Below are 24,259 nucleotides of genomic sequence, written 5' to 3'. Positions count from 1 at the left end.
CTTGGAACAGCATTTGTAAGAGTTGTCACCTCTCGTGCTCTTAGCGAATAAGAAAAGAATGAATGGGGTTCAAAAAATCAAAGGTGGGTCTGAAACACAAGTTACATTCCACAGGTCACGACTACAAGTCCATGCTCCACTGATAAACAACTAACCCAAACGTTTTCCCAGGCCCTACAACAACATTTTCGTAGATCTTGAGCAACGCCTAGAGCAACGAGACACTTTTCGGTGTAGCTTATTTATCTGTTGCACAGTGACATGTACACTGCAGAGATGTACAATACAACACAAAACATACTTTATTAAAGGCGCTATGTAACATTATTTTATGGTGTTTGAACCCAACTATACTCACCAAATATTTCATTTGTAACAAAATATGGACAAAGTGCTCCTTCCTCACTGAGCCCCACAACTCCCAAAACAGACCACCGGCCACTGTTGAATGACTTGATTTCTTCGTTTTCAACAATAATCGGGGCTCCAATGACACAATACTTATCAACAAATTCGTCCTTTTCACTTCTCACCAACTTATGCTTCTTATTGTTTCCTTGGAACTCCAATTTGAGTTTAAGTTTCTTAGACCCAATAAACGAATAAGCTTCCAGGTTCGACGTAAGTTCTTCTTTTTTTGGAGCTCTAAAGGTAAGACCAATCACCTCGAAGTTAATTCCGGTTTCCCCAACAATATCACGATCCATTGAAAGGAACGAAAAACGATCAAACCTCTTGACGGTTAAACCGGTTGGAACCCGGTATTCGTGTTTCCTTGAAAAGCGATGCAATTGAGTTAGTGTTTGGTCGCAGTGTATGTTCTTAGCTACATCAGAAAATGTCACAAAACAAATCGTCTTTTTCTTGGCCTTTTCGACGAAGACAGAACATGCAATTCCTTCAGTGTGGCAGAATCTGCTGGAAGAACCTGGAATCTGCTTTCTCAAAGCATAAACAGCCTTGAACGGATCAATGGCTTGGGAATAATCCTTACCTTTCTCAGACAGGGCCCAACTTGTGTTATTCGACATTCTTCGTCTAATTAATTAAGATGTCAACTCTACACATACAGATTACAGCCCAGTCAAAACAAAAACGAAATATCTGCCGCCTAGAAAAGTTCATTGATAACAAATTTAAACTGTGAGATTGGTGAATCGAGACGAAAATTCGAGACACAACTACCGAACGGTGGGGTTACTGGGGCCTAGGAGGGCCTTGAACATGACAGGAAAAGGGGATAAATGAACCACAGGTCAACCACCCTCTGTTAGTGGGGGCCGTTTCTTGGCTTGTGGTTCATTTCCTTTTCCTGTCAAACAGGGCTGAATAACGTCTGCGCATATGCAAGCTGTCATGACAACAGTGATCAAATTTCGGCGCGAAGGTGATATGTTGTTCTTTCGTCTTGTTGAAGGTAGGCAAGTGAAAGAAAGGAAGAATCCTTTCGTTTTCGACTCAAAAAGGGAATGCTTTTTTTCTCCACTTTCACAAGTAATATTTTGAAGACTTCATGATCTGCATCGAAAATTTTCTTCCAGGAAATGCTGGTGAATATGACCTTTCTTTCAACCCATTTTATGTTTCTTTGACGCATTGATTTCAACCGCCACGAAGCAAAGCCATATCTACTTCGTTTTCGATCCTCTGCTTGGCTTGAGTGAAATGATGTTTGGGGACATTGATGGTGATATGAATGGTATTTAAAAAGTACTGAAAAAGGTGTGTATATACTACAACGTAAATTAGTTAAATACTTATTTAAAGAAAACCCACGCGTTGCTGTCGTATAGAATAACGAATTACAGTAAATTTCACTGTCCTTTGGCCGGCTTCTTGTACTCCTGAGCCTGTTCTTCGAATCATTTCACATGAGCTTCCTTTTAAAAGCAAGCTGTAATTGACGAGTCGTTGCGATCGAAAAAAGCTGAAAAAGTCAACTTCAAAGTTCTTGTTTACATAATTTTATATACAGTTTTATGAAGTGTACCAGATTGTACATACACTGTTATAATTTTTATTATACAGCTGGGCCGGGTTCCTGAAAGGTATAATAACTCTATTCCAGGGATAAATGTGCCTTATTTCAGGCACATTTATCTCTGGAATAGGGTTATTACACCTTTCAGGAACTGGCCCCTGCAGATTAATTACATTAAGCTGTGGTTTTACAACTCTAAGATATGTTTAAATGCACGTACTTTGCACTTCACGGGTTTTCTTCAATTCCCTAAATTACAAATTTCCAACTACAAACCTAAAATTATATGAAAGAATGTGAATCAGGGACACTGTTCTTTGCCTTTGTAGGGCTTCCCTGTCTGGTGATATTCTGCTGTTATTTCTTGTAATGGATCTTAAAAGAAGATCAAACAGCCCAGGGGCATTCTCTTCGCAAAATTCCCTCATCATAACTGGATCATACAGTGGTGCTTCAGCTTTGCTGTCATATTATCTGAACAAAGCAGTCTGGCACTGAGTGACCAGCTGGTCAAAGGTGATGTCTGCAAAACAAACAAAGGTAATAGTTATTTTGTTTACAAAATATGCTTAAATATCTATCTCTCACCTCAAATATTTCCAAATCGTGCTTTTTAATTTGAGCTCTAGAAACAAAATTGTTGCAAGTTAGGAGGGAACATATGTTCAGACTGCCAAAAAATATGTTTGAGAATAGAATTTACGGAAATTTTTATTTTTCTGAGCCTTGCTTTAGTTTAAGTCACTCGCTGTTTTCCTTTACAGCTTAGTATGAGCCTGGCCATTTTGTAAAGCAAAATACATCAATTTTATACGAAAATTGTGCTTGGTAGTGTACCTGAAGACATGTACTTTCCTTGTTTTCCAGGGCTGTCTCAAGTTGATTGGAAGAAGTGTCCTATGAAGATACACCAAGACAATTATTCCTGTGCTTTCAAGGCTGCTCCCTAAGGAAATTTTCGGGGAGCCCTCCGGGCTTCCAACATTAAAAGTTAGTAGCCAAAGTCATTTTTTCAAGAGCCCAGAATTAATTAATTTCAGCTGGGCTCATATTTACAAGAAAGTGAGGATGAATCAGGGCGCCCGTTCGGGCTACTCGTTCAGAAATTTGGTCGCCCGCGCTCGCAAATAAGGCGCCCCAGGCGACCGGGTGACCGTTAGGCAGCAACCTTGGCTTTTTTCATGATTGTTACACTGTTTGATATGAATAAAATTGTCCTTTTTATTAGTATACCTGTTATTGTGGGGTGAATGTGTTCTGGTTGAGGTGGTAATAGTGCTCTTAGTCTGTTTCTAAAACAAGAGAAGTTTCATAGCCAAACAATATTATTGACTGGTTCTGAAAATAAATTTGTCCTGACCCTTGGAGTCATGATAATAATTAAATTTTATATAGCGCTAATTGTATAAAATATTTATAAGCACTTTACATTTTAAAATATAAAATTATAAAAAGTAGCATAACAATAAAAAAGGTAACAAAAAAAATAAAAAGCGCAGTACAAAGGTTTTGTTTTATGTAACACCAAATAAATAAAGAAATAAAATGTGTTTTTTTTAATTTTTAATTAATTTATTTCTTTATTACATATATATTTTATATAATAATTTTCATATCCCCTTAGTATATAAGACTTACTTTTCTCGATAAAAATAAAATGAGGAATAGAATAAACATTTGTACACTGACCTTTGGAGGAATGTAATCATACTCCTTTGATAAGGCATTGTCTGCTATCGTAGCCCATTTATTACACCAACGTATCCCTGGCCGATAATTCTGGGTGTTAGCCCCTAACGTATCAAATAGATGGTAAAATCTCTTCGGGATGCTTCTTTTAGACAGCTGCGTGGAGTGTTCAAGAAATGGATTGGAACAATACTCGTTTGCTTCACGGCTTGCTCTCATCCAGTGCCGAGTACAAGTCCATTACTCATCTCTCTCTGTAACTCATCTCTCAATCGATAAAGTTCGCGCAATAAACTATCGTGTTCCCGCACTTTTTTCACCTTTTGTACATACTTTAAACCCTTTTGTACAAAACGGTGTGGAAAGACCTATTTTCGACGGACCTCTTCTGAAAACGTCAAGCTCCCGTTTTCAGTTAAACGCTCCTTTTTTACAAAACACCGGGATCTACACGAGAATTTTCGAAAACGCCGCCATTTTCATAAGAATTGTTGTGGTACTTAGGCTGCACGCAATCGATCGCGCCATGACAGCTTGCACATGTGCAGACGTTATTCAGCCCTGTTTTTCCTGTCATGTTCCATCCTCGGGGACCCAGGGCCAAAGAAAAGGGCGACAAATCTTTGTCGCCATTTTCTTTGGCCCGTTCAGACTTCCCCTTGCCTCCGCGATCTGCCCCTGGGTCTCCGAGGATGGAACATTACAGAAAAAGATCGCGGAGGCAAGGGAAGTCTGAACGGGCCAAAGAAAATGGCGACAAAGATTTGTCGCCATTTTCTTTGGCCCTGGGTCTCCGAGGATGGAACATGACAGGAAAAGGAAATGAACCACAAGCCAAGAAACGGCCCCCACTAACAGAGGGTGGTTGACCTGTGGTTCATTTATCCCCTTTTCCTGTCTTGTTCAAGGCCCTCCTAGGCCCCAGTAACCCCACCGTTCGGTAGTTGTGTCTCGCATTTTCGTCTCGATTCACCAATCTCACATTTTAAATTTGTTATCAATGAACTTTTCTAGGCGGCAGATATTTCGTTTTTGTTTTGACTGGGCTGTAATCTGTATGTGTAGAGTTGACATCTTAATTAATTAGACGAAGAATGTCGAATAACACAAGTTGGGCCCTGTCTGAGAAAGGTATGGATTATTCCCAAGCCATTGATCCGTTCAAAGCTGTTTATGCTTTGAGGAAGCAGATTCCAGTGCCGAGTTCCTGAAAGGTGTAATAACTCTATTCCAGGGATAATGTGCCTGGAATATGGCACATTTATCCTTGGAATAGAGTTATTACACCTTTCAGGAACCCGGCCCAGGTTCTTCCAGATAAAAACAAAATAAATGAATAAATAACTGAACACATAAATAAATAAATAAATAAATAAATAAACAATAAAACTGTCTGTAATGTGCAACAACCATACGCAGTAAAGTTTGTAGCTTCATTTTATGTTACAATAGTAATCAGGTGTCCAATTCACATTGGTTGTGACTAGAACGGATACTCCAAAATAATGTGAAACACTTAGTTTTAGAAACTTTAAGTGTTAATCGATCGTGGGGCAAAACTCGATCCACTTTGAAGGCTACCATTGACCTTGTAAAATTAATCAATAATTCATTAGGATGACAGCCAACAGAAACGCACTATTCAGGTCACATGTGTTGGTTTTTAAAACCTGTTAAAGTTCAAGTGTCTGAAAGCACGGGGAGGGATTGAATTGATAGCAGGGAAAGGCTGGGGTTGATGAATTTTTAATTAGTTGAATTAGCAGTAAAATTAAATTTCATAAAGACTTCTAACTCGCCTAATTAGTATGCTTAACTTTCATAAAAACGAGTCCTGTAAATTTGTACAAAGTTCATTAATCAATCACAAGTTTGACATTTCAACCACAACTATTAGGTAACAATTTACTTGAATCTTGTGTGCCTTGTCGATAAAGTTTAATGCATCCTCGCCTTCCGTCTCACGCAAATGACAGTTAATAGCACAAAATAACAAATAAAGCGAATTGGGCGGATAACGCTCTCCATTTTGCTTGGCCACTTCACAAACGAACTGAATTTGTTCAACCAAAAGTTTAGCTTATTTGCCGACATGTGCTCTACTGAAACGGTCACATCTTCAACATCTTCGCATTTGAGACCGGCCATTCTAACAACTTCTCACATTGCACATTTATTTTGCCGTCGCTGCTGCCACTCCTCGAAGACTTTTCTACCCCATTTAGTGTTGTATTGCTTTCGGGGTTGCTCCGACACTAGACTGGTCTCTTCTTCTTTACTCTTTGGAGAGCGAAACCAACCATCGGTAGGTAGGTTGTAGAACCTTCTATAAGAGATATTAACATAATGAATTTCAAGATAGGCCCAGTACATCACTGGCATGTGCATAAAGCTGAAACAGGAAAGTTTAGTTCATGCAAAATTGAGCCAGAGCAAACAAAATGATATTAAAGTTATATTTCTGAACGTGACTTATTGTACTGTATTAACCAATGATAACAACATTATTTCCTTCAGAATCATGGAACTCTTCTGGAATCCATGGATGCATTGTTCATAGGTCGCAAAAAAGCAGCTGGCAAAAGTGTGAGGGAACCCCTGTTTGGAACAGCAGTATTTGATAATGAGCTACAGGTTGATGATTTTGTGCAGCAACACCCAACAACCACTGGAGGAAAGGAGGTGTGTAATCGTTAAGCAATATTTGGGAAAATGTACACAGTACATATTATGGCATTGACTTCTAGATGGTGAAATGGCGTAATATTCTGAGGATACACTATTCAGGCATGTGCCAGGATTTTAATGTTTTCTTTTTTAAAATATTGTTATATCATAGGAATGTAGTGACTTCATGGCAGGGAATGCAGTCCGTTCAAGATCCCGCTATTCTGCACTCTGTGAAACGGCAATATTTGGGAGAGCTTGCCGCCATGAATTTCCCAAGAGGTTTATCAATATGAAGCAAGGCGAAAGGTTAACTAACATTATTTGCTATCATTTTATCGGCATGACTATTCCGGGGGTAGGAGGTTAGGGGTTAGGGTGTGGGGTAGGGAGTGCATGATTTCAAGGGTACCATACCTGAAACAACCCAAACCTTTACAAAATTGATAACCTACTTAGGCCTAAACACTATGCTTTGGATAAATACTAGGCCTAAGTTTAGGATTTTTGTAGAGGTTTGGGTTATTTCAGCTATGATACCCTTCACCACCTAACCCTTCATCCCCTACCCCCCATCCCCGGAATTGTCATGCAGTCTTTCTAAGACAGTATACAATGTAGCTTAATGTCATATTTATGATGTGTTTATTCTCTGTGTATCAATGTGGTCCTGCATATTTTCTTGATGAGTATGTTTAATAATGAATCCATAGAATGCAGTTTTGCAACGAAATGTATCGTAATTTATTTTGGAGAGCATACTCAAGAAAATTCAACCTTTAATAGGAGTTGGTGAAAAATGATGGTCCATTAAAGCCGATATACAGTGTATTTAAACATTCCTCATGTAAGATTTGTGTAGCTAATAATATTACGAATTTAAATTGAGAGCCTGTCAGGGTGAAACATTCATGCAAATAATCATGAGCCCCAATAACATCAAATCATTTACACAACACAGGAACACTTAAAATCCTGTGAGACGTTTTTATTGTGGGTGTCTTTTGTTGTTCACACGCCCACAGAGTTGTGTTTAACTTTATTCTAAAATACCAAAATATGGAAATAGCATGCCCTGAAGAATTCTGTATATAATTAGGCAAAAGAGGACGGAGAATAAACTTTAATGTGTACAAGATAATTATGTCGCTTTTGGCTGCTCATGAGTTATGTTTTGAATTATTCACTATATAGGGTTTCATTAAGAATTTACATTCATGTGGAATAATTTCTTTGTCATAGACTGGCTTATCCAGTTTGGATTCTAAACAATCTTTTGGATGAAATAAGCAGTCAGTCACTTAATGTGTGCATCCTTTATGATGTTGCATGCCTTTTGGAAACTCACCTGCAGGTACAGTACCAATGTCCACTCACTCGTGCTGTATTCATGCTGGTCTGTTTTATCTTTACAATAGTAAAAAGTTGCAAATTAATGGTATATTATGTTTTTTGTACTGATAAGATAACATGCATTGCTTAGGCTCAAGGGCAGCACCACATTTTGCAGTCTGTTAAGTTGGCAATTCCTATTTTTCATAGTTATGGACACAAAGCGAACTGCCGGGTGTGTGGTTTTTTCATTGCTTGATATATTTCCTTCGTTGAATAATGACCACCATTTAGTGCAAAGGATAAATGAGAATATGCCATGGTGTATTTCTAATGGGATTGCTTTCCTTTGTATTGTTTTATGCTTTGTTTATTTATCCCCAGATTAAGTACAGTTCCCGGAGAGTACCTGGTTTTGGTCTCACTGATGGTGAAGTCCTCGAGAGACTTTGGTCCTATCTTCGAAGATTTGGAAAAATGACAAAGGAGATGAGGCCAAACCATAGGGTTGATGTGCTCTCCGATGCACTGTTGTTTTATGCCAAGAAGAAATCTGCTAACCTAGGTGAAAAATACATTTTCTGTGAGTGCAGAAATCCAAATCCAAACCTTAACATCACAATAACCCTTTGTAGGCTTAATGTTGGTTCTTTACTCTAGGGTTAATGCCAAGTTTGAGCTGAACAAGGCTTATTTACAATGACCTGCTTCTTTGTAAACTGTGCCTGTGTAAGCAATCAATAACAATATCATTATACCATCAAATTAGGCAAAACTCGTATTTTTAAGCCCCATTGCTTCTTTTGGCTTAAAATTATTCTGACTCACATTGTGACCTTTCAAAACCTTAGCTAGCACCACGGAGAAAGAAGCACGTTTTCTTCAATCAGTACCATGATTTCAGGTCTCTGCTCTACCTGATTTATACACATACACACTCACACTTTATAATTGTGTGCAAACGTTATTGAAGATGACCTCTTCACTTATAGGTATATAGGTGAAAGTTTAAAAGTGCAACCGTCTGATCAACAGATATTGTCACACCCAACTAGTGATCAGGAGGACATTGGTTTAAATGCAAATGTTTCTTTCAGAGGTTGTCTATCATTGAGTTCCGTTCAATAACTTAGACTCCCTCTCTTTACATATACTGTATTCATTTTTTAGGCAAGCTGTCATCTGATCGCATGAAGAGAGCAGTGGTGGTAATTAAAGATTCAGAGGAAGAATTGATTAACCTATTGGCCAGCCTTCCAGGTGTGAGATTAATGCTCATCCAAACGGAGTCCCTACATCATGTTTCAGTTTCCAAAAGTCTTTATTGAATGATTACATTTGAAAATGAAAAGGCCTATAATAAAAGGTCGTGTTTTTATAAAAGTGGATGTCCACTTACATACTATTCTACCGTAGCTACCTTAGTTTGCATATCACATTCTTCTTTGGTCTTTTTTATGATTTGGTTTATTCTACAAAATCTACTCTTTATCCATCCTCTTTCACAAGAAAGAGACTGCTGTTAACCTATATACCTCTTACTAGCCGCGTTATCGGTCCGTGCTGTAAGTAACGCGGGACCGGCGGGGAAAACGAGGATTCGTAAACTTACAGCACGGACCGAGAAAGCGATGTTAGTAAGGTATTTAGTAGTAAGGTATCTCTGAGGTTAATCCGGCGCGCGTGCAAAGAAACTAGTCGAAGTCAAGCGGACAGTTCAACTGCTACATAGATTAAACTAAATCTAAAACTAAATCTTCCTGGCTGTTTGAAATAGTTGCTTGCAAGATTCAAACAGTTTTACAAGTTTATGTAGTAGAAACGACATGAAAAACTTGCTAGATAAATTGTTATCGAAATTTTAAATTCAGCGGGCTGTAAAGTGGGCCGTACTGTAGAATACGGCCCGCTTATTTAGCCAATCAAAGCCCACGTACTGTTTAAGAGATATAATAATGGACATTATTAAAAACTGGATCATTGGATAATGCAATTCGAGAGTTTTGATTGGTTAAGCATGGGTTATACATACATACATACATACATACATACATACACACATACACACATACATACATACATACATACATACATACATACATACATACATACATACATATACATACCTAAAAGGGTTTTTCAGCTATGAGCCATTATACCATGATCTTCAAACACGGCAAGCATATGCGTGAACTTTTGGGCCCTTTTACTTTTATTTTAGTCTAGTTTTCTATATTTTGGGGGCGTTTTTAATAAAACAATTATTACACTCGCGCTTGTTGGATATGAGATGATTATAGCCAACTCGGCGCTAGGCGCCTCGTTGGCTATCTATTATCTCATATCCAACGCGCGCTCATGGAATAATTGTTAAATAATGCCTAAAAACCCCTAAATGCGGGCAACCTGTATTAAGCAATCAGTATACCTTTAACGTTGAACGGTTCTCTTGTATGTATTCCGTTACACTTACTTTTTAGCTCCAGTTCGAAGGGAAGAGGTTGCAGCATGGGCAGACCAGGAAGCAGAATGGACAGGAGGCTTAAGCAAACCTGTTGAACATCCTTCGTGGACACATGGTTATGTAATATACTTGAAAATGTACTATGAAATCCGAGCCAAAATCCAAGTACTATGAAATCCGAACCTGAAAAATTGCAGCAACTGTATGCTCAAATGAACAAGTATGTTTGATATTTCTTAACCCTATGAATCCCAAAAACACCACTTACAGATCGTGCCTTTAGTCAACTTTCCTACTAGTTGATGGGTGATCATGTTGGTCCTAACAGGTTGATAACCGCCTCACCACGAAAAACTTTGGCTTCCTGATCCACAATTCTCAATTTTGTACTGTATTAAACTTTCATTTCCATAAACGTTTTCACGTGAATACGAACGCAAACCTAATTGACCATTTTCAACATTGGTGGCCACGAGCCCATATGAGTAGAAGATTAGTGAGTAGCACCCAGTAACAGATATGTTCAATTTGCTGTTTTCCCTCCTCTTTTCACCTGATCACGTAGACCTACCAGAAAACATTACGTGTAGGATATGCTGTATTTATGTATAATCAGGAAATGTGCCTTGAATTCCCTTCAGTAGGAAGTGTGTTCCGCATGCTTCCTTATATATAGAAGTGCAATTTAGCCTCTTTCTCACCTGATGAATTTCATTAAAGTAACAATTGTAATGTATGGCTTTTTATCAGGTTGGAACGTGTTCTGGTAGATTTAGAGTATAAGAATGGCGTCACTCGTCGGTGGACCACTTCTAGTGAGGAATACAAAATCGCGCGAGATGCTGCCTCTGACCGAAGTAAAAAGGCTGCTTTGATAAACCTACATGCCAAAGTTATTGAGCGGTGGTTCCTATTAAGTTTAAAGGCAAAATATGCAGGTAAGATAATCCATACCCTCTTTGACCTCATGTACCTGCAACACAATAGCAAGAAAAACATACCTTTACCATATAAATTGTGTTATGAAGCCCTTCGTAGGTTTCCTGTTTTCCTTATCTGCGATTGATACCAAACAATTTACCTCTTAAAGGTTATTAATTTATTACTGCGTCACTGTTGCTAGACGAACTTTTGAATGGTGGTAGCAAAAAAAATGCGTATTGGTTGCTTTCCATATAGGTTTGTGAGGTTGCAAATTCCATACCAAATATCGAAGAGCATTTTACGCAATCCGTTTTGAGTCAATCATATCTACTTAATAACTGAGAGTGAGGTAGTTACAGCAAGATCTCGAATTGAGGCCTTGCTGTCGCTCGATCAACACAGCTAGGCCGAGGTTTGAGATTTTGCTGAAAAACGACCGAACACTCCAGGTTATTAAGTTGTTTAATATAGCTAACAGAACGGTAGCCGTCCTCGTCGTCCTTGCTTAGGCTCACTAATTCCTAGTAAGCAACAAGTAGTTTACCGTTGTGTGATACCCCTTTCTAGACTCTAGTAGGCACTTAAAAAATTAAAAGTGCTTACAAAATCCCTTGCGAAGTTGTATATGCATAGATTCTGGACTCTAGCGCTTCGCAGTTGGCTACTGAATATAGTAATAACAGTTCGTTTTAAGGGTGCTTCCATGCAATTCATGAGATGCTGCATATATCTTGTCATCCTCTTCTTCTGACTATCTTTTCACCTGACCTCTTCAATATTTCTTTTTTTTTTCCAGATGGTCATGCTCTTTCCAAACGGCTTTCAAAGCAGGTTACACAAGCCACAAAATCTGTGCGCACTGCTCTCGATAATTTCAACCGCCTGGATTGCAGCCCTGGTTGGTTATTGACGCGATCCCTTGAGTTCGACCAAGTAAAGAACCCGGAAGCAGACGTGTGGCTAAGAAGTGAATTAATCAGTTCAGCCTCGTCAGAAGTCCCAATATCGGTCAAACGGAGGGCTATTGACTTGTTTCATTTGCTCGATCGAGGAAAAGAAGAATTGGACTTGCTTCAGGAAGAAATGAAGAACACAGTAGAGCACTTTACCTGCCAACATAGAACCCTTACCACCTTGACATTAGATTCTAATATTTCTTCTTTATCTAAAGAGGCGAAAGGCAAAAATGTGTTCTTTAAAATGAAACTGTTATCTGTTGAAGGACAACTTTTAGAGCTTCATAATTTGTTCAAAGGTTGCATTGAAATCTCAATTCCAAGCTTTGTTTTTGACCAGGAGAGTATTCCTGTGAACAGTGATCGTGAAGGGGATGAAGATATTGATACCTCTGACGCGTTGCTTTGTCTTCCAGAAAGTGTAGATGATGCTCTGTTCAGTGACTCTGAATGCGAGAGTGATTTAGGCGATGAATTACCTGACGATAGAGACAGTGCTTTTTTCAGTTTTTCTGGAACTTAGTATTACTTACGTTTCGTTTCCATTGACTTGACTTTGTTTTCAAGATATATGTTTTGTTAATCTAGATCAGAAAGATCTTTGTAATTAAAAATGGCAAATCAAACATTTATTTTTCTGCGTTCTTCCAATAATATTTTGAATGTGTAAAGCACCCAACGAAAATATAGTTCAAAACCACTTAAACATAGCATTGTTAAACGTATGTTAGTATTTTAACGGTAGATATAGGCATATTTTTATCCCCTAAAAATTTTTCATCTGTTTGGATTTTCTCAGGAGAGCTGAAAGTCCAGTGATCCGAAAATTATAGGGATCAAAACTTACCATTTCGAAAATTTTAGCCTGAAAAAAGGCTCCTGAAAGTACTAGGTGACCTTTTTAGGGTAAAAATCCGTTAAAAATGGGCGATTGTACCATTTTTCAGATGTTCGAAAATCCAAGGAGAGTCAGGCGAGCAAGAACTTTTACAACAAATGTTCCGAAAATGTTAGATCTCAAATCGTCTTCCGAACAGATATTTTCCGAAAATTGACGTTGGGTGCCCCTGATTCTTAGTGAGTAGTATACGTTACTTTCAACTAGACCCATCTATCAAGAATTTCAAACTAGTAGTATTGGACCATTAAATAAAAATGAGCACTTCAACCTCGTTCCCAGAGTCCCTTTCTTCTAAATTCCCATAATTAACCCCGTATTTCAACATATCTCATACCCTCCACGCGATCCCGATTCACAATAGGACAACACACTTTGGAAAACGGGGTCAATTATAGGAATTTAGAAGGAAATCCAACATATCTAATACCCTCCACGCGATGTCAATTCTAAGCAAAAACCACAAAATGAAAAACGGGGTTAACTAAGGGAATTTAGAAGAAAATTCAGCATATCTCATACCAAACAAGCGATGCTGATAGACAATAGAACAACACACTTTGAAAAACGGGGTAAATTTTGGAAATTTATCAGAAAATCCAGCATATCGCATGCGCTCCACGTAATGTCAATGGCCAATTCAAAAACACAAAATGAAAAACTGGGTCAATTATGGAAATTTAGATGAAAATTCAACATATCTTATACCCTTTACGCAGTGTAATCTCCAATGATACACCATACACTAAAAAGTGGGGTCCATTATGGAAAATTACCCGAAAATGCAACATATCGCATACGCTCCACAGGATGTCAATCCCATATTTTAAAAAAAATTGAATTTTCTTTAAAATTCCCATAATAAACCCCGTTTTTCAACATATCTCATACCCTTCACGCGATGCCGATTCACAATAGAAAAACAAACTTTGAAAAACGGGGTCAATTATGTGAACTAAGAAGGAAATGCAACATATCGCATACACTCCACGCGATGGCAATCCTCAACTAAAAAACACAAAATGAAAAAAGGGGTTAATTATGGGAATTTACAAGAAAATTCAACGTATCTTATACCCTCCACGCGATGTAATCTGCAATGATACAACATACACTTAAAAAGGGGGTGAATTATGGAAAATTAGAAGAAAATTTTCAACATATCGCATACACTCCATGCGATGTCAATCCTCAACTAAAAAACACAAAATGAAAAAAGGGGTTAATTATGGGAATTTAAAGGAAATTCAACATATATCTCATACCCTCCACGCGAAGCCGATTCACAATAGAACAACACACTGAACAACATGAATTTTCTGGTAATTTTCCATAATGGACCCCTTTTTCAGTGTATATGTTGCATTATTGGAGAGTACATCGCGTGGAGGGTATAAGATATGTTGACTTTCCTTCTTAATTACCATAATTAACCCCGTTCTTCTTTTCGTGTTTTTTACTTGAGGATTGACATCGCGTGGAGGGTAATAGATATATGCTTTGATTTTCTGATAAATTCCCATAATTTGCCACGTTTTTTCAAAGTGTGTTGTTCTATTGTCGATCAGGATCGCGTGTTTGGTATGCAATATGTTGAAAAACGGGGTTAATTATGGGAATTTAGATGACAATTCAACATATTGCATACGCTCCACGCCCAGTTAAAAAACACAAAATGAAAAACGGGGTTAATTATAGGAATTCAGAAGAAAACACAACATATCTTATACCCTCCACAGGATTTACTCTGCAATGATGCTAGATACACTGAAAAAGGGGGTGCATTATGGAAAATTAGAAGAAAAAATTCAACATATCGCATAAACTCCACGCGATGTCAATCCTCAACTAAAAAACACAAAATGAAAAATGGGGATAATTATGGGAATTTAAAAGGAATTTCAACATATCTCATACCCTCCACGCGAAGCCGATTCACAATAGAACAACACACTGAACAACATGAATTTTCTGGTAATTTTCCATAAAGGACCCCCTTTTTCAGAGTATATGTTGCATCATTGGAGATTACATGGAAGGTTACGAGATATGTTGGATTTTCTGATAAAGTCCCATAATTGACCTCGTTTTTCGAAGTTTGTTTTTTTATTGTCGATCAGTATCGTTTGTTTGTATGAGATATTTTGCATTTTCTTATAATTTAGAATAATGGATCCCTTTTTCAGTGTATGTTGTTTCATTAGAGATTATATCGCCTGGAGGGTATACGATATATTGAATAATCCTCTAAATTCCCATGATTAACCCCGGTTTTCTTTTTTTTTTTTAATTGCGGATTGCCATCGCGTGGAGGGTATGAGATATGTTGAATTTTCTTCTAAATTCCCATAATTAATCCCGTTTTTCCTTTTTTTTTAATGAGGTATTGACATCGCGTGGAGGGTATGCGATAAGTTAAAATTTCTTCTAATTTTCCGTAATGGACCCCCTTTTTTAGTGTATGTTGTTTAATTGGAGAATACATCGCGCGGAGGGTATAACGTATGTTTGATTTTCTCAGTTCTAAATTCCCATAATTAACGTCGTTTTTAATTTTTTTTTAAATGGGGGATTGACATCGCGTGGAGGGCATGAGATATGCTGGATATTCTTCTAAATGCCCATAATTGACCACAGTTTTGAGTGTGTTTTGTTTCCTTGGGGATCGACATCGTGTGGAGGATATAGGTCTTTTTTTTTTCTCCTCACTGAATTCCCAGTGACGTTTTCTAAGCTTGGTAGGTCAAAGTTAGGCTATTAATCTCTAATAGGCCATTTTCGAAATATCAATATTCCGCTTGATAGAGAGGTAGAGAGGACAAAAACAATAGAATCATGTTGCAAGGAATATGAAAGATATTAGCATATCATCCAATTTTCTTTGCCTTTGTCCCCTAAAACTCTCTTTCAAGTTGAATTTTAATACATTGAAAGTGGCCTAATGAAAGCCTTTCAAAAGCCAGGTCGTATTCATATTTGCCGGGCAACCGGTTATGAATAATTAATGCTGTCTCGGCATTCTGTGCGATGTTTTATTGAACATTATAAATACAGTTTTGAGCGTTCGTCCTCAGCGACGCTGGGTAGTTACTTATTTAAAAGGACAATGAAGGCAACAGATTATGGTCAAGTTGAAGTCCATTTGATTCTATTATATATTGACCTAAATATCTTGCTAATTACAAATGTTACAAAATTTTCATGTTTTTCCTATCAATTAATTTTTTAAAAAAATGCAAGTATGTCACTGGTAAGACTTGCATTTTACATTTAACGTTAATACATTTGTAACTTTTGAAGGCTAATACGCCAGTTATAAAGGCGGGTGAACTAAAAAAAGAATGTACTTTTAAAATATATAGAAAGTGGTTTGTTAGCTTATACAAATCATAGAATGATAATCATTCATAAGATAATTAAATAAAATGAAAGGTCAAATGGCACAACAGACCAAATGGATTCCGCAATCCTTCTCTCAGCATTGCTATCACGCATGCGTGTTACCTAAATACCGCTTTGAAAATTCCTGTGATATTACTCGGATCGACACAAAGCTCTGGGAAGCTCTGTGTAGGAGAACATGCGCTGTAGGGTTCTTATAGCCAAAAATTGGCTATTTGAACCTTACGGCGCCTGCTCACTCCTCGCGCTAACATGAATGCACCAATTAGAGACGCTTTTGATTGTTCTACACGAAAACCAATAAGAGGACACTTTGTTTCAGGGTTCCCCAGAGCTCTTCTCTCCCTCGGTCAAGTAAAGAGCTCTGGGGTCGAGATTGATTACTTTCTGTGAACGAAATTCATACCATGCGTTTTCGGCAGGTTTGTTCGAAATCTGATTTATATGGGTAACTCACGAGGGAATTTGTCACTTTTTTTGGAATTCAAGCCACGAAACCGCGGGAGATTCAAACTTGGACTAAGCGTCGAGCATAGCTTTCTTTTACTATGATCTAGCCCTCTAGAGAGAGTGTTGTCTAATTAGACTGAAGCATAATTAGTTACAATTACTTACACTGAACAAGGACACATCCCGAATAATTTACATAGTTATATCGCAAATTATGTAGATTTAATAGTCGATTTGCAAGATGGCGTCATTTTACTACGTATACTAGAATGTTTTGGGGCAATGCTTTGTTATTCAGATTGTTCTATTCATGTCTTAAGTTTTCCTGTCAGTCGTCTTCGGAGTCGGTATCGTCGACTGCATTAGCTTTTCTCTGGTGACCTGTGAATAACCGCTCGGCCACTTGCCTCGAGCAGCCTTCTTTGACCATTACGGCGTACACCAATGCCTGAAACGAATAACAAGTATCGCGCATGTAGGTTCTATTGTTCAAGTGTCAATCAGGGCTTTTGACGAGACTAGTATAAAGGAAACCAACCTCTGGGAGTAGAACTGAAAGTAGGTAGCTTATCATCCTGGTGTTGCTATCTTTGAAATCTGGCCAGAACTCCGGCAAAACTGCTTTCAATTCGTTTGTAAGCCTCCTTGTCTAAGAATGCAATAAAAGCGATGAAATCAATAACGAAAACAAAAAACGATGACCATGACGATTGTGATAATGATGATGATTAGTATTATTGTTACTATCATTATTATTAGTATTATTATTATTAGTATAATAATAATAATAATAATAATAATAATAATAATAATAATTATTATTATTATTATTATTATTATGAGATTCTCTCCAGCTTTCAATTCTTGCTGGGTGTTCTATGCCACGTCTCAGCTCCTTCCCGCAGCCCAGAGACGCATCACCTTTCTGAGGATGTGTGATGTTCCCAACAAGGCCGTCACTTGGGCGCTCCCAGTTATATCCAGTATACCTAGGTACTCCTGCCACTTCGCGAAGTTTTTCGAGACTGTTCCAAGGGCCTCAATAACCAATGGTACCACTACAACTTTTACCTGGTGTATCCGTCCTACTTCGAAAGCTAACTCCTGGTATCGCTCAATTTTCCAAGCCTCAGTCGTCATTATTATTATTATTATTATTATTATTATTATTATTTGAAAGAAGAGAGATAGAAACAGGAACCATACAAAGATCTTGTGAGAGAAATGTCACGGCTTTAGACACCAAAGGTACAAGTTTAAACAGTTATTACGGGAGCACTAAATGTGATACGAAAGATATAGAAGAGGATTTAAATCAGGTTCAGAAATAAACTTAAGTGTGCACGTTGTATAAGGGTTTCCATTTTGAGAAGGTTTCGAGACGAGAATGGACTCTTAATATACATTATTCCTGGACAATTATTATCTGTGAGATGTATGTGGTTATTATTATTATTATTATTATTATTGTTGTTGTTGTTGTTGTTGTTATTATTATCATCATTATTATTATTATTAGTGTAAGTATCAGTATTATTGTTAGCGTTATTGGAGTTGAACAATAGGTATAAAGAATTCGATAACTTCTTGCCAATTAACTTACCATTGATGAGGAAAAATACGTTGTACAGTCACAACTCAAGTTGAGGAGCTCTACCCTTTTGTTGTTATTAAAGAGACTATGTCTGGTGCTTGTGAAATTGCCAAACAGGATGCCTTTAATATGATTCTATTAACAAAATCAAAAAAAGTAACAATAATAATAACAATAATATTAATACACGTCAAGATGTTGATGTAAAAAATAAAATATTGTAGGTAACAGTTGTTACCTTTAAACCTTTAAGTTCGGGGCACTGCATGAAAGACATTCCTGATAGGTAATTCCTGTTTAAAACCAAACCATATGGTCAGTGTTAAAATAGGGAAACGTGACACCTCCATTTAATACGTGAATGTAAACTGCTGTTGATACACAAGTAAGGGAAAAAGCACACATTACGTATCAACCCTTAAAAATGACGCGTAGTCAACGTAGAAGGTATTAGACATCACTCAACCACCAAAAAGGATGAAGCAATTGTAGCAAAGAATGGAGTCATTGATCAAAGACAACCGTGGTGTTCCTTTTGGGGATAATGCACTGAAGATGTCTCTTGCATGAAACGTGTGACCCATGCTGCTTCGCTGATTCAGTGCTATTTTCTCTACATAGGTACAAGAATATTCACTTAGTATGCTTATCTACCTATCCGAGTCAGATGTTGTGAATCGCTAACAAGGCAACGGTATGTTGAAACCTTGGACTTAGCGTAAATTTAATAGATGAATGACATTGACAGGCACTAGCAAGGGGTACAACATACTACACATCTAACCGGCAGTTCCCTCGAAGAAGACGGCAAAGTAATTTTCGAATACTTACGATCTGTTTATCTCCCGGACATTGCAGCCACAATTGTTGTCTCCAGAGGGAGCTATTCTGACTCCCACGCACTCAAAATGAAACCACTTCTCACATTTTTCACAAAATATCCAATTCTGGGTTTTGACTTTTTTTCTATCTGGAATTTTCTGACAGAGGAATGCTGCACATCGTCCGTCCGTGTCCTGTCTTTGTTCATCTCTCTTCCGTTTTCTATTTCCTCTTCTTAAGGGGCCAGTCGACGTAGAGACTGTTGGTCCAGCGGTTGTGGAGGCTGATGATGTTGTTGATATTGAGATAGATGATCTAGCGGATGCGGAGGCTGATGGTGCAGTGGATACTGAGACTGATGATGTAGTGAATGTGGAGGCTGATGGTGCAGTGGATATTGCGGTCGATGATCCAGTGGATGTAGAGGCTGATGATGGAGTGGAAATTGAGGCTAATGATCCAGCGCATGTGGTGGCTGATGATGGAGTGGAAATTGAGAGTGATGATCCAGTGGATGTGGAGACTGACGATGCAGTGGGTATCGAGGTTGATGATCCAGTGGATGTAGAGGCTGATGGTGCAGTGGATATTGAGGCTAATGATCCAGCGCATGTGGTGGCTGATGATGGAGTGGAAATTGAGAGTGATGATCCAGTGGATGTGGAGACTGACGATGCAGTGGGTATCGAGGTCGATGATCCAGTGGATGTAGAGGCTGATGGTGCAGTGCATATTGCGGTCGATGATCCAGTGGATGTAGAGGCTGATGATGGAGTGGAAATTGAGGCTAATGATCCAGCGCATGTGGTGGCTGACGATGGAGTGGAAATTGAGAATGATGATCCAGTGGATGTGGAGGCTGATGATGCAGTGGGTATTGAGGTTGATGATCCAGTTGATGTAGAGGCTGATGGTGCAGTGGATATTGAGGCTAATGATCCAGCGCATGTGGTGGCTCATATTGGGGTGGAAATGGATGTTACCGAAAATGATGTTGATGATGATGCTGTGAATGGGTTGACTGGTGATGCAGTTGACATTGAGGCTGATGATGACGTGGATGTACAAGATGATGAGGAAAAAGTCATCGGAGATGATGATGTAGATGATGACATGGTAGTAATCGGAGTCTGTGCCGGAGCTGGGCTATTCATTTTGAAAATAATCTGATTTTGTAAAGAAATAATTTTCTTCAGATTAGCTACCCCGTAGCTAGACGGGTGCTTGAACGGGATCGTTCCCATATTTAAAACATCCAAGGAAATGACTTTGTTAGCAACATCCTTGTATGGAACCTTGCTGTTCATCTTTCCACAGGCTTCACCTAGAAAACACAAAAGAAATGATGATGGTAGTAGGGATCCTGTGTTTTAAAGGACGGGAGATGTTAAACTATAACTATGATTGAATCGTATCAGTTTATGTCATGAATGACGTATCTGGGCAGACATCTAGAAATAGCGGTTACTTACTATATTTAATGTTAAATAATTGAATGACTTTGCGCCGCAATTCCCCTTTCTCAGACTGGGGAGCTCTCACCCTCTCTTTCCTCGGTGTCCCTAAGAAAAAAAACAAGCGGAAAAAAATTACCGCCAGACCTCACTGAGTGTTGAAGTTGTATACGGAATGCTGGAACGTACCGTCTCCATTCACATAAGCGTAGAATTGAGGGGCCAGACCTTGGGTGTCAACAAACTGAATTGCTCTTTGGTGACCAAACACATCCATTTTCCCACTACCTGTGTCGCAGATAAAGAGGCATTTAACCCCTAAATCCTTGAGATTCTCACACTTCAAAACAAGAAAAAAAGCACAAAAATAAGAAAAGGATCAGTTCAATTGTGTTTTATTAACTGTCACAGAGGGAGCAAATTATTCAAATATCATTCTATAATTCTTTTACCTCGGTTTTTACTTTCTTAGGTATTCTTTTGATTTGCTCTTTTTTTACGATGATATCTTCGGACAGTGCCCTCCTGTTAAATCCTCTCCTCTCCTCGTCCGTCAATTCTTTCCACATGGACGCCAGAAAAACATTCCTGTCAGTTAGGGTCATTTCTCTTACAGTTTCTATAAATGAAATAAACAATTCTTAATAATGATGCAAAGGAAACTTTTCTCGAGACTGGACTGAGAAGTTCTTTCAGAAAGAAATTCAAACTACTAGTGCTGACGCTAACGTGTAACCACATCCAATTTTTCAAACTTGTCAACCTAGTCTCAAATCAAGTTTCACCTGTGATGTTGTGGAATTTTCGCATCAGCAGCGCTTTGTAAAATAATCTGACAAGTAACTGAGCGACAAAATGAAGCCTGTTGATAAGCCTTCATCAGGGTTTTTGATTTTTTTCAAAATAGTCACTTGATAAACTGAAAAATGCGTTACGGCTAACTGCGTAACCTAACCCTAACCTTAACCCTAAACTAACCCCAACCAAACAATCCATTCAGTAAGAGTCAAATACAAGAACTTTTGACCCCGTTGGAACAAGTTGTACGTTGGATAAGTCCTGCCTTCTTAAGAGAAAGTTGTATATTTAAAATACCATGGCCACTGTTGGTTAAACGGCAGTTTTCTTCCTCTTTTCAGTAACACAACACTGGGTAACAGAGATTTTTAGCCCGCGTGCGTTTGAGATCGTGAAACTCGACCGACGCAAATCGGCGAAAAAAAAAACCTATTTGGAATGTATTTTTAAATTAAAAGAGAACCCTTTCGCAACGTTTGCCATTCGGTTATTACATTCAAATCAGAAAAAAAACCAACCATCAAAAGCAGCAGACTCTTTGCAGAAAAGGTTGAATCCATTAAGGTGTGACTTGTTTGCTCTGCTGAACAACAAACACCACATTAAAAAGCACACTTTGTTCAGTGTTGCACATTCCACAAACCGTGATCATGACATGCCAACATCACTTACCTCATCGTCGACATAGAAACCACACCAGCACAGTGAGATATATAACTGATGCTGCAGCAACTAGCGTATTCCGAGGAAAATTTAATGCTCGTTGTAATATTTGTACAATTCAATATCAAGTTACAATTTCCTGATTTCTATCACGGAAATTCCTCGCGTAGATTCAAGACAACCTTAATTCTTTTATCCAGACAGTGACAACAATACGTAAGCAGGTCTAAACCAGTACTACAACCACAGAAATTATAAAAAAACTGTTACCGAATCAAAACGTGATTTCGGCCATTTCCGAAAATTCCTTGTCCATTGCTCGCATTTGTCCGTCATATAAGTGTCATAGCACGAAACTCACTAGAGAACGCGAACTAATAAGCAAAAATACAAACAAACCGAAAGCTCAAAACGCTTTATTTTATTTCCATGTTAAAATCATTTTCCAGTAAAATAAACGAAAAGAATGCCAATTTTGCCTAAATGTATTTTCGATTTCTCCCACAAATTTGCCCGTAATAAAACTGCCCGGTCAATACGTACGTACTATACCACGCGACTGCAGCCACAGCTTTAGAATAAATGTACATTTACGATCCGAAATACGCCAGAGAACCGCTAAAAACGCTCTGATTTTAATTTTATGCTCATTCCTCAGTAAGGTCACTTAAAAGAATGCTAATTTGGCCAAATTATATTTTCGATTTCCCCCACAAATTTGCCCGTCATAAAACTGCCCGGTGAATAACGTACTATAGTACGCGACTCCAGCTATAGACATCCAATAAATGTGCTTTTACCATCTGAAATACGACAGAGAACCTCTAAAAACGCTATGATTTTAAGTTTATACACATTCCTAAGTAAGGGAACTTAAAAGAATGCCCATTTGGCCAAATGATATTTTCGATTTCCCCCACAAATTTACTCGTCATAAAACTGCCCGGTGAATAACGTACTATAGTACGCGACTCCAGCTATAGCCGTGAAAAAAAATGTGCTTTTACGATCTGAAATACGCCAGAGAACCGCTAAATACGCTCTGATTTCAATTTTATGCTCATTCCTCAGTAAGGTAACTTAAAAGAATGCTAATTTGGCCAAATTATATTTTCGATTTCTCCCACAAATTTGCCCGTCATAAAACTGCCCGGTGAATAACGTACTATAGTACGCGACTCCAGCTATAGCCATGAAAAAAATTGTGCTTTTACGATCTGAAATACGCCAGAGAACCGCTAAAAACGCTCTGATTTTAATTTTATACTTATTCCTAAGCAAGGGAACTTAAAAGAATGCCCATTTAGCCAAATTATATTTTCGATTCCTCCCACAAATTTGCCCGTAATAAATCTGCCCGGTGAATAACGTACTATAGTACGCGACTCCAGATATAGCCATCCAATAAATGTGCTTTTCCGATCCGAAATAAGCCAGAGAACCGTTAAAAATGCTCTGATTTTAATTTTATGCTCATTCCTAAGTAAGGGAACTTAAAAGAATGCCAATTTGGCCAAAAGATATTTTCGATTTCCCCCACAAATTTGCCCGTCATAAATCTGCTCGGTGAATAACGTACTATAGTACGCGACTCCAGCTGTAGTCATGAAAAAAACGTGCTTTTACGATCTGAAATACGCCAGAGAACCACTAAATACGCTCTGATTTCAATTTTATGCTCATTCCTCAGTAAGGTAACTTAAAAGAATGCTAATTTGGCCAAATTATATTTTCGATTTCTCCCACAAATTTGCCCGTCATAAAACTGCCCGGTGAATAACGTACTATAGTACGCGACTCCAGCTGTAGTCATGAAAAAAACGTGCTTTTACGATCTGAAATACGCCAGAGAACCACTAAATACGCTCTGATTTCAATTTTATGCTCATTCCTCAGTAAGGTAACTTAAAAGAATGCCCATTTGGCCAAATTATATTTTCGATTCCTCCCACAAATTTGCCCGTAATAAATCTGCCCGGTGAATAACGTACTATAGGACGCGACTCCAGATATAGCCATCCAATAAATGTGCTTTTACGATCCGAAATAAGCCAGAGAACCGCTAAAAATGCTCTGATTTTAATTTTATGCTCATTCCTAAGTAAGGGAACTTAAAAGAATGCCAATTTGGCCAAAAGATATTTTCGATTTCCCCCACAAATTTG

At 38.2% G+C, this 24,259-nt stretch overlaps 4 protein-coding genes and 1 long non-coding RNA gene across 5 annotated transcripts; 4 read left to right on the top strand and 1 right to left on the bottom strand.

The window, feature by feature from the left end:
• The first annotated feature begins 1,393 nt into the window (after positions 1 to 1,393).
• Positions 1,394 to 3,160, top strand: LOC137998083 (uncharacterized). The gene is made up of 3 exons (XR_011122656.1): positions 1,394 to 1,722; positions 2,311 to 2,521; positions 2,849 to 3,160. It is a non-coding gene; the product is annotated as an uncharacterized lncRNA (long non-coding RNA).
• A 3,031-nt stretch (positions 3,161 to 6,191) lies between these two features.
• Positions 6,192 to 7,902, top strand: LOC137998062 (uncharacterized). The gene is made up of 4 exons (XM_068844464.1): positions 6,192 to 6,352; positions 6,510 to 6,646; positions 7,580 to 7,691; positions 7,803 to 7,902. Exons 1-4 carry the CDS (start codon positions 6,212 to 6,214, stop codon positions 7,818 to 7,820), a joined length of 408 nt encoding a protein of 135 aa, XP_068700565.1. The 5' UTR covers positions 6,192 to 6,211; the 3' UTR covers positions 7,821 to 7,902.
• A 152-nt stretch (positions 7,903 to 8,054) lies between these two features.
• LOC137968284 (uncharacterized) lies at positions 8,055 to 10,307 on the top strand. Its single transcript, XM_068814890.1, has 3 exons — positions 8,055 to 8,234; positions 8,840 to 8,929; positions 10,150 to 10,307. The coding sequence occupies exons 1-3, from the start codon at positions 8,147 to 8,149 to the stop codon at positions 10,305 to 10,307; spliced, it is 336 nt and encodes a 111-aa protein (XP_068670991.1). The 5' UTR covers positions 8,055 to 8,146.
• Positions 10,304 to 12,536, top strand: LOC137968278 (uncharacterized). The gene is made up of 3 exons (XM_068814886.1): positions 10,304 to 10,353; positions 10,884 to 11,071; positions 11,854 to 12,536. Exons 1-3 carry the CDS (start codon positions 10,304 to 10,306, stop codon positions 12,534 to 12,536), a joined length of 921 nt encoding a protein of 306 aa, XP_068670987.1.
• Positions 12,537 to 16,093: 3,557 nt separating this feature from the next.
• LOC137968271 (mucin-5AC-like) lies at positions 16,094 to 22,108 on the bottom strand. Its single transcript, XM_068814882.1, has 10 exons — positions 22,104 to 22,108; positions 21,950 to 22,011; positions 21,086 to 21,252; positions 20,823 to 20,973; positions 20,652 to 20,741; positions 19,189 to 20,086; positions 18,596 to 18,650; positions 18,367 to 18,492; positions 17,302 to 17,412; positions 16,094 to 17,211 (listed from the first exon to the last, which is right to left on the bottom strand). The coding sequence occupies exons 1-10, from the start codon at positions 22,106 to 22,108 to the stop codon at positions 17,092 to 17,094; spliced, it is 1,785 nt and encodes a 594-aa protein (XP_068670983.1). The 3' UTR covers positions 16,094 to 17,091.
• Between the last annotated feature and the right edge of the window lie 2,151 nt (positions 22,109 to 24,259).

Source organism: Montipora foliosa, chromosome 1, assembly GCF_036669935.1.
Source record: "Montipora foliosa isolate CH-2021 chromosome 1, ASM3666993v2, whole genome shotgun sequence".
Lineage (NCBI taxonomy): Eukaryota > Metazoa > Cnidaria > Anthozoa > Scleractinia > Acroporidae > Montipora > Montipora foliosa.
The sequence above is the reverse complement of the archived record's forward strand: the minus strand, read 5'-3'. Positions and strand labels throughout refer to the sequence as shown.

Excerpts from the sequence above, each read along its gene's own strand:
- LOC137998062 (XM_068844464.1), top strand. The coding sequence starts at position 6,212 with ATGGATGCATTGTTCATAGGTCGCAAAAAAGCAGCTGGCAAAAGTGTG. Across the intron at positions 6,353-6,509 it reads CAACCACTGGAGGAAAGGAG|GAATGTAGTGACTTCATGGC; the intron begins GTGTGTAATCGT and ends GTTATATCATAG. Across the intron at positions 6,647-7,579 it reads AATATGAAGCAAGGCGAAAG|ACTGGCTTATCCAGTTTGGA; the intron begins GTTAACTAACAT and ends TCTTTGTCATAG.
- LOC137968271 (XM_068814882.1), bottom strand. Across the intron at positions 17,413-18,366 it reads CGTATTTTTCCTCATCAATG|ACAAGGAGGCTTACAAACGA; the intron begins GTAAGTTAATTG and ends TTGCATTCTTAG. Across the intron at positions 17,212-17,301 it reads TTTCAGTTCTACTCCCAGAG|GCATTGGTGTACGCCGTAAT; the intron begins GTTGGTTTCCTT and ends TATTCGTTTCAG.
- LOC137968278 (XM_068814886.1), top strand. The coding sequence starts at position 10,304 with ATGAAATCCGAACCTGAAAAATTGCAGCAACTGTATGCTCAAATGAAC. Across the intron at positions 10,354-10,883 it reads CTGTATGCTCAAATGAACAA|GTTGGAACGTGTTCTGGTAG; the intron begins GTATGTTTGATA and ends GCTTTTTATCAG. Across the intron at positions 11,072-11,853 it reads TTTAAAGGCAAAATATGCAG|ATGGTCATGCTCTTTCCAAA; the intron begins GTAAGATAATCC and ends TTTTTTTTCCAG.
- LOC137968284 (XM_068814890.1), top strand. The coding sequence starts at position 8,147 with ATGACAAAGGAGATGAGGCCAAACCATAGGGTTGATGTGCTCTCCGAT. Across the intron at positions 8,235-8,839 it reads GAAGAAATCTGCTAACCTAG|GCAAGCTGTCATCTGATCGC; the intron begins GTGAAAAATACA and ends TTCATTTTTTAG. Across the intron at positions 8,930-10,149 it reads CCTATTGGCCAGCCTTCCAG|CTCCAGTTCGAAGGGAAGAG; the intron begins GTGTGAGATTAA and ends CTTACTTTTTAG.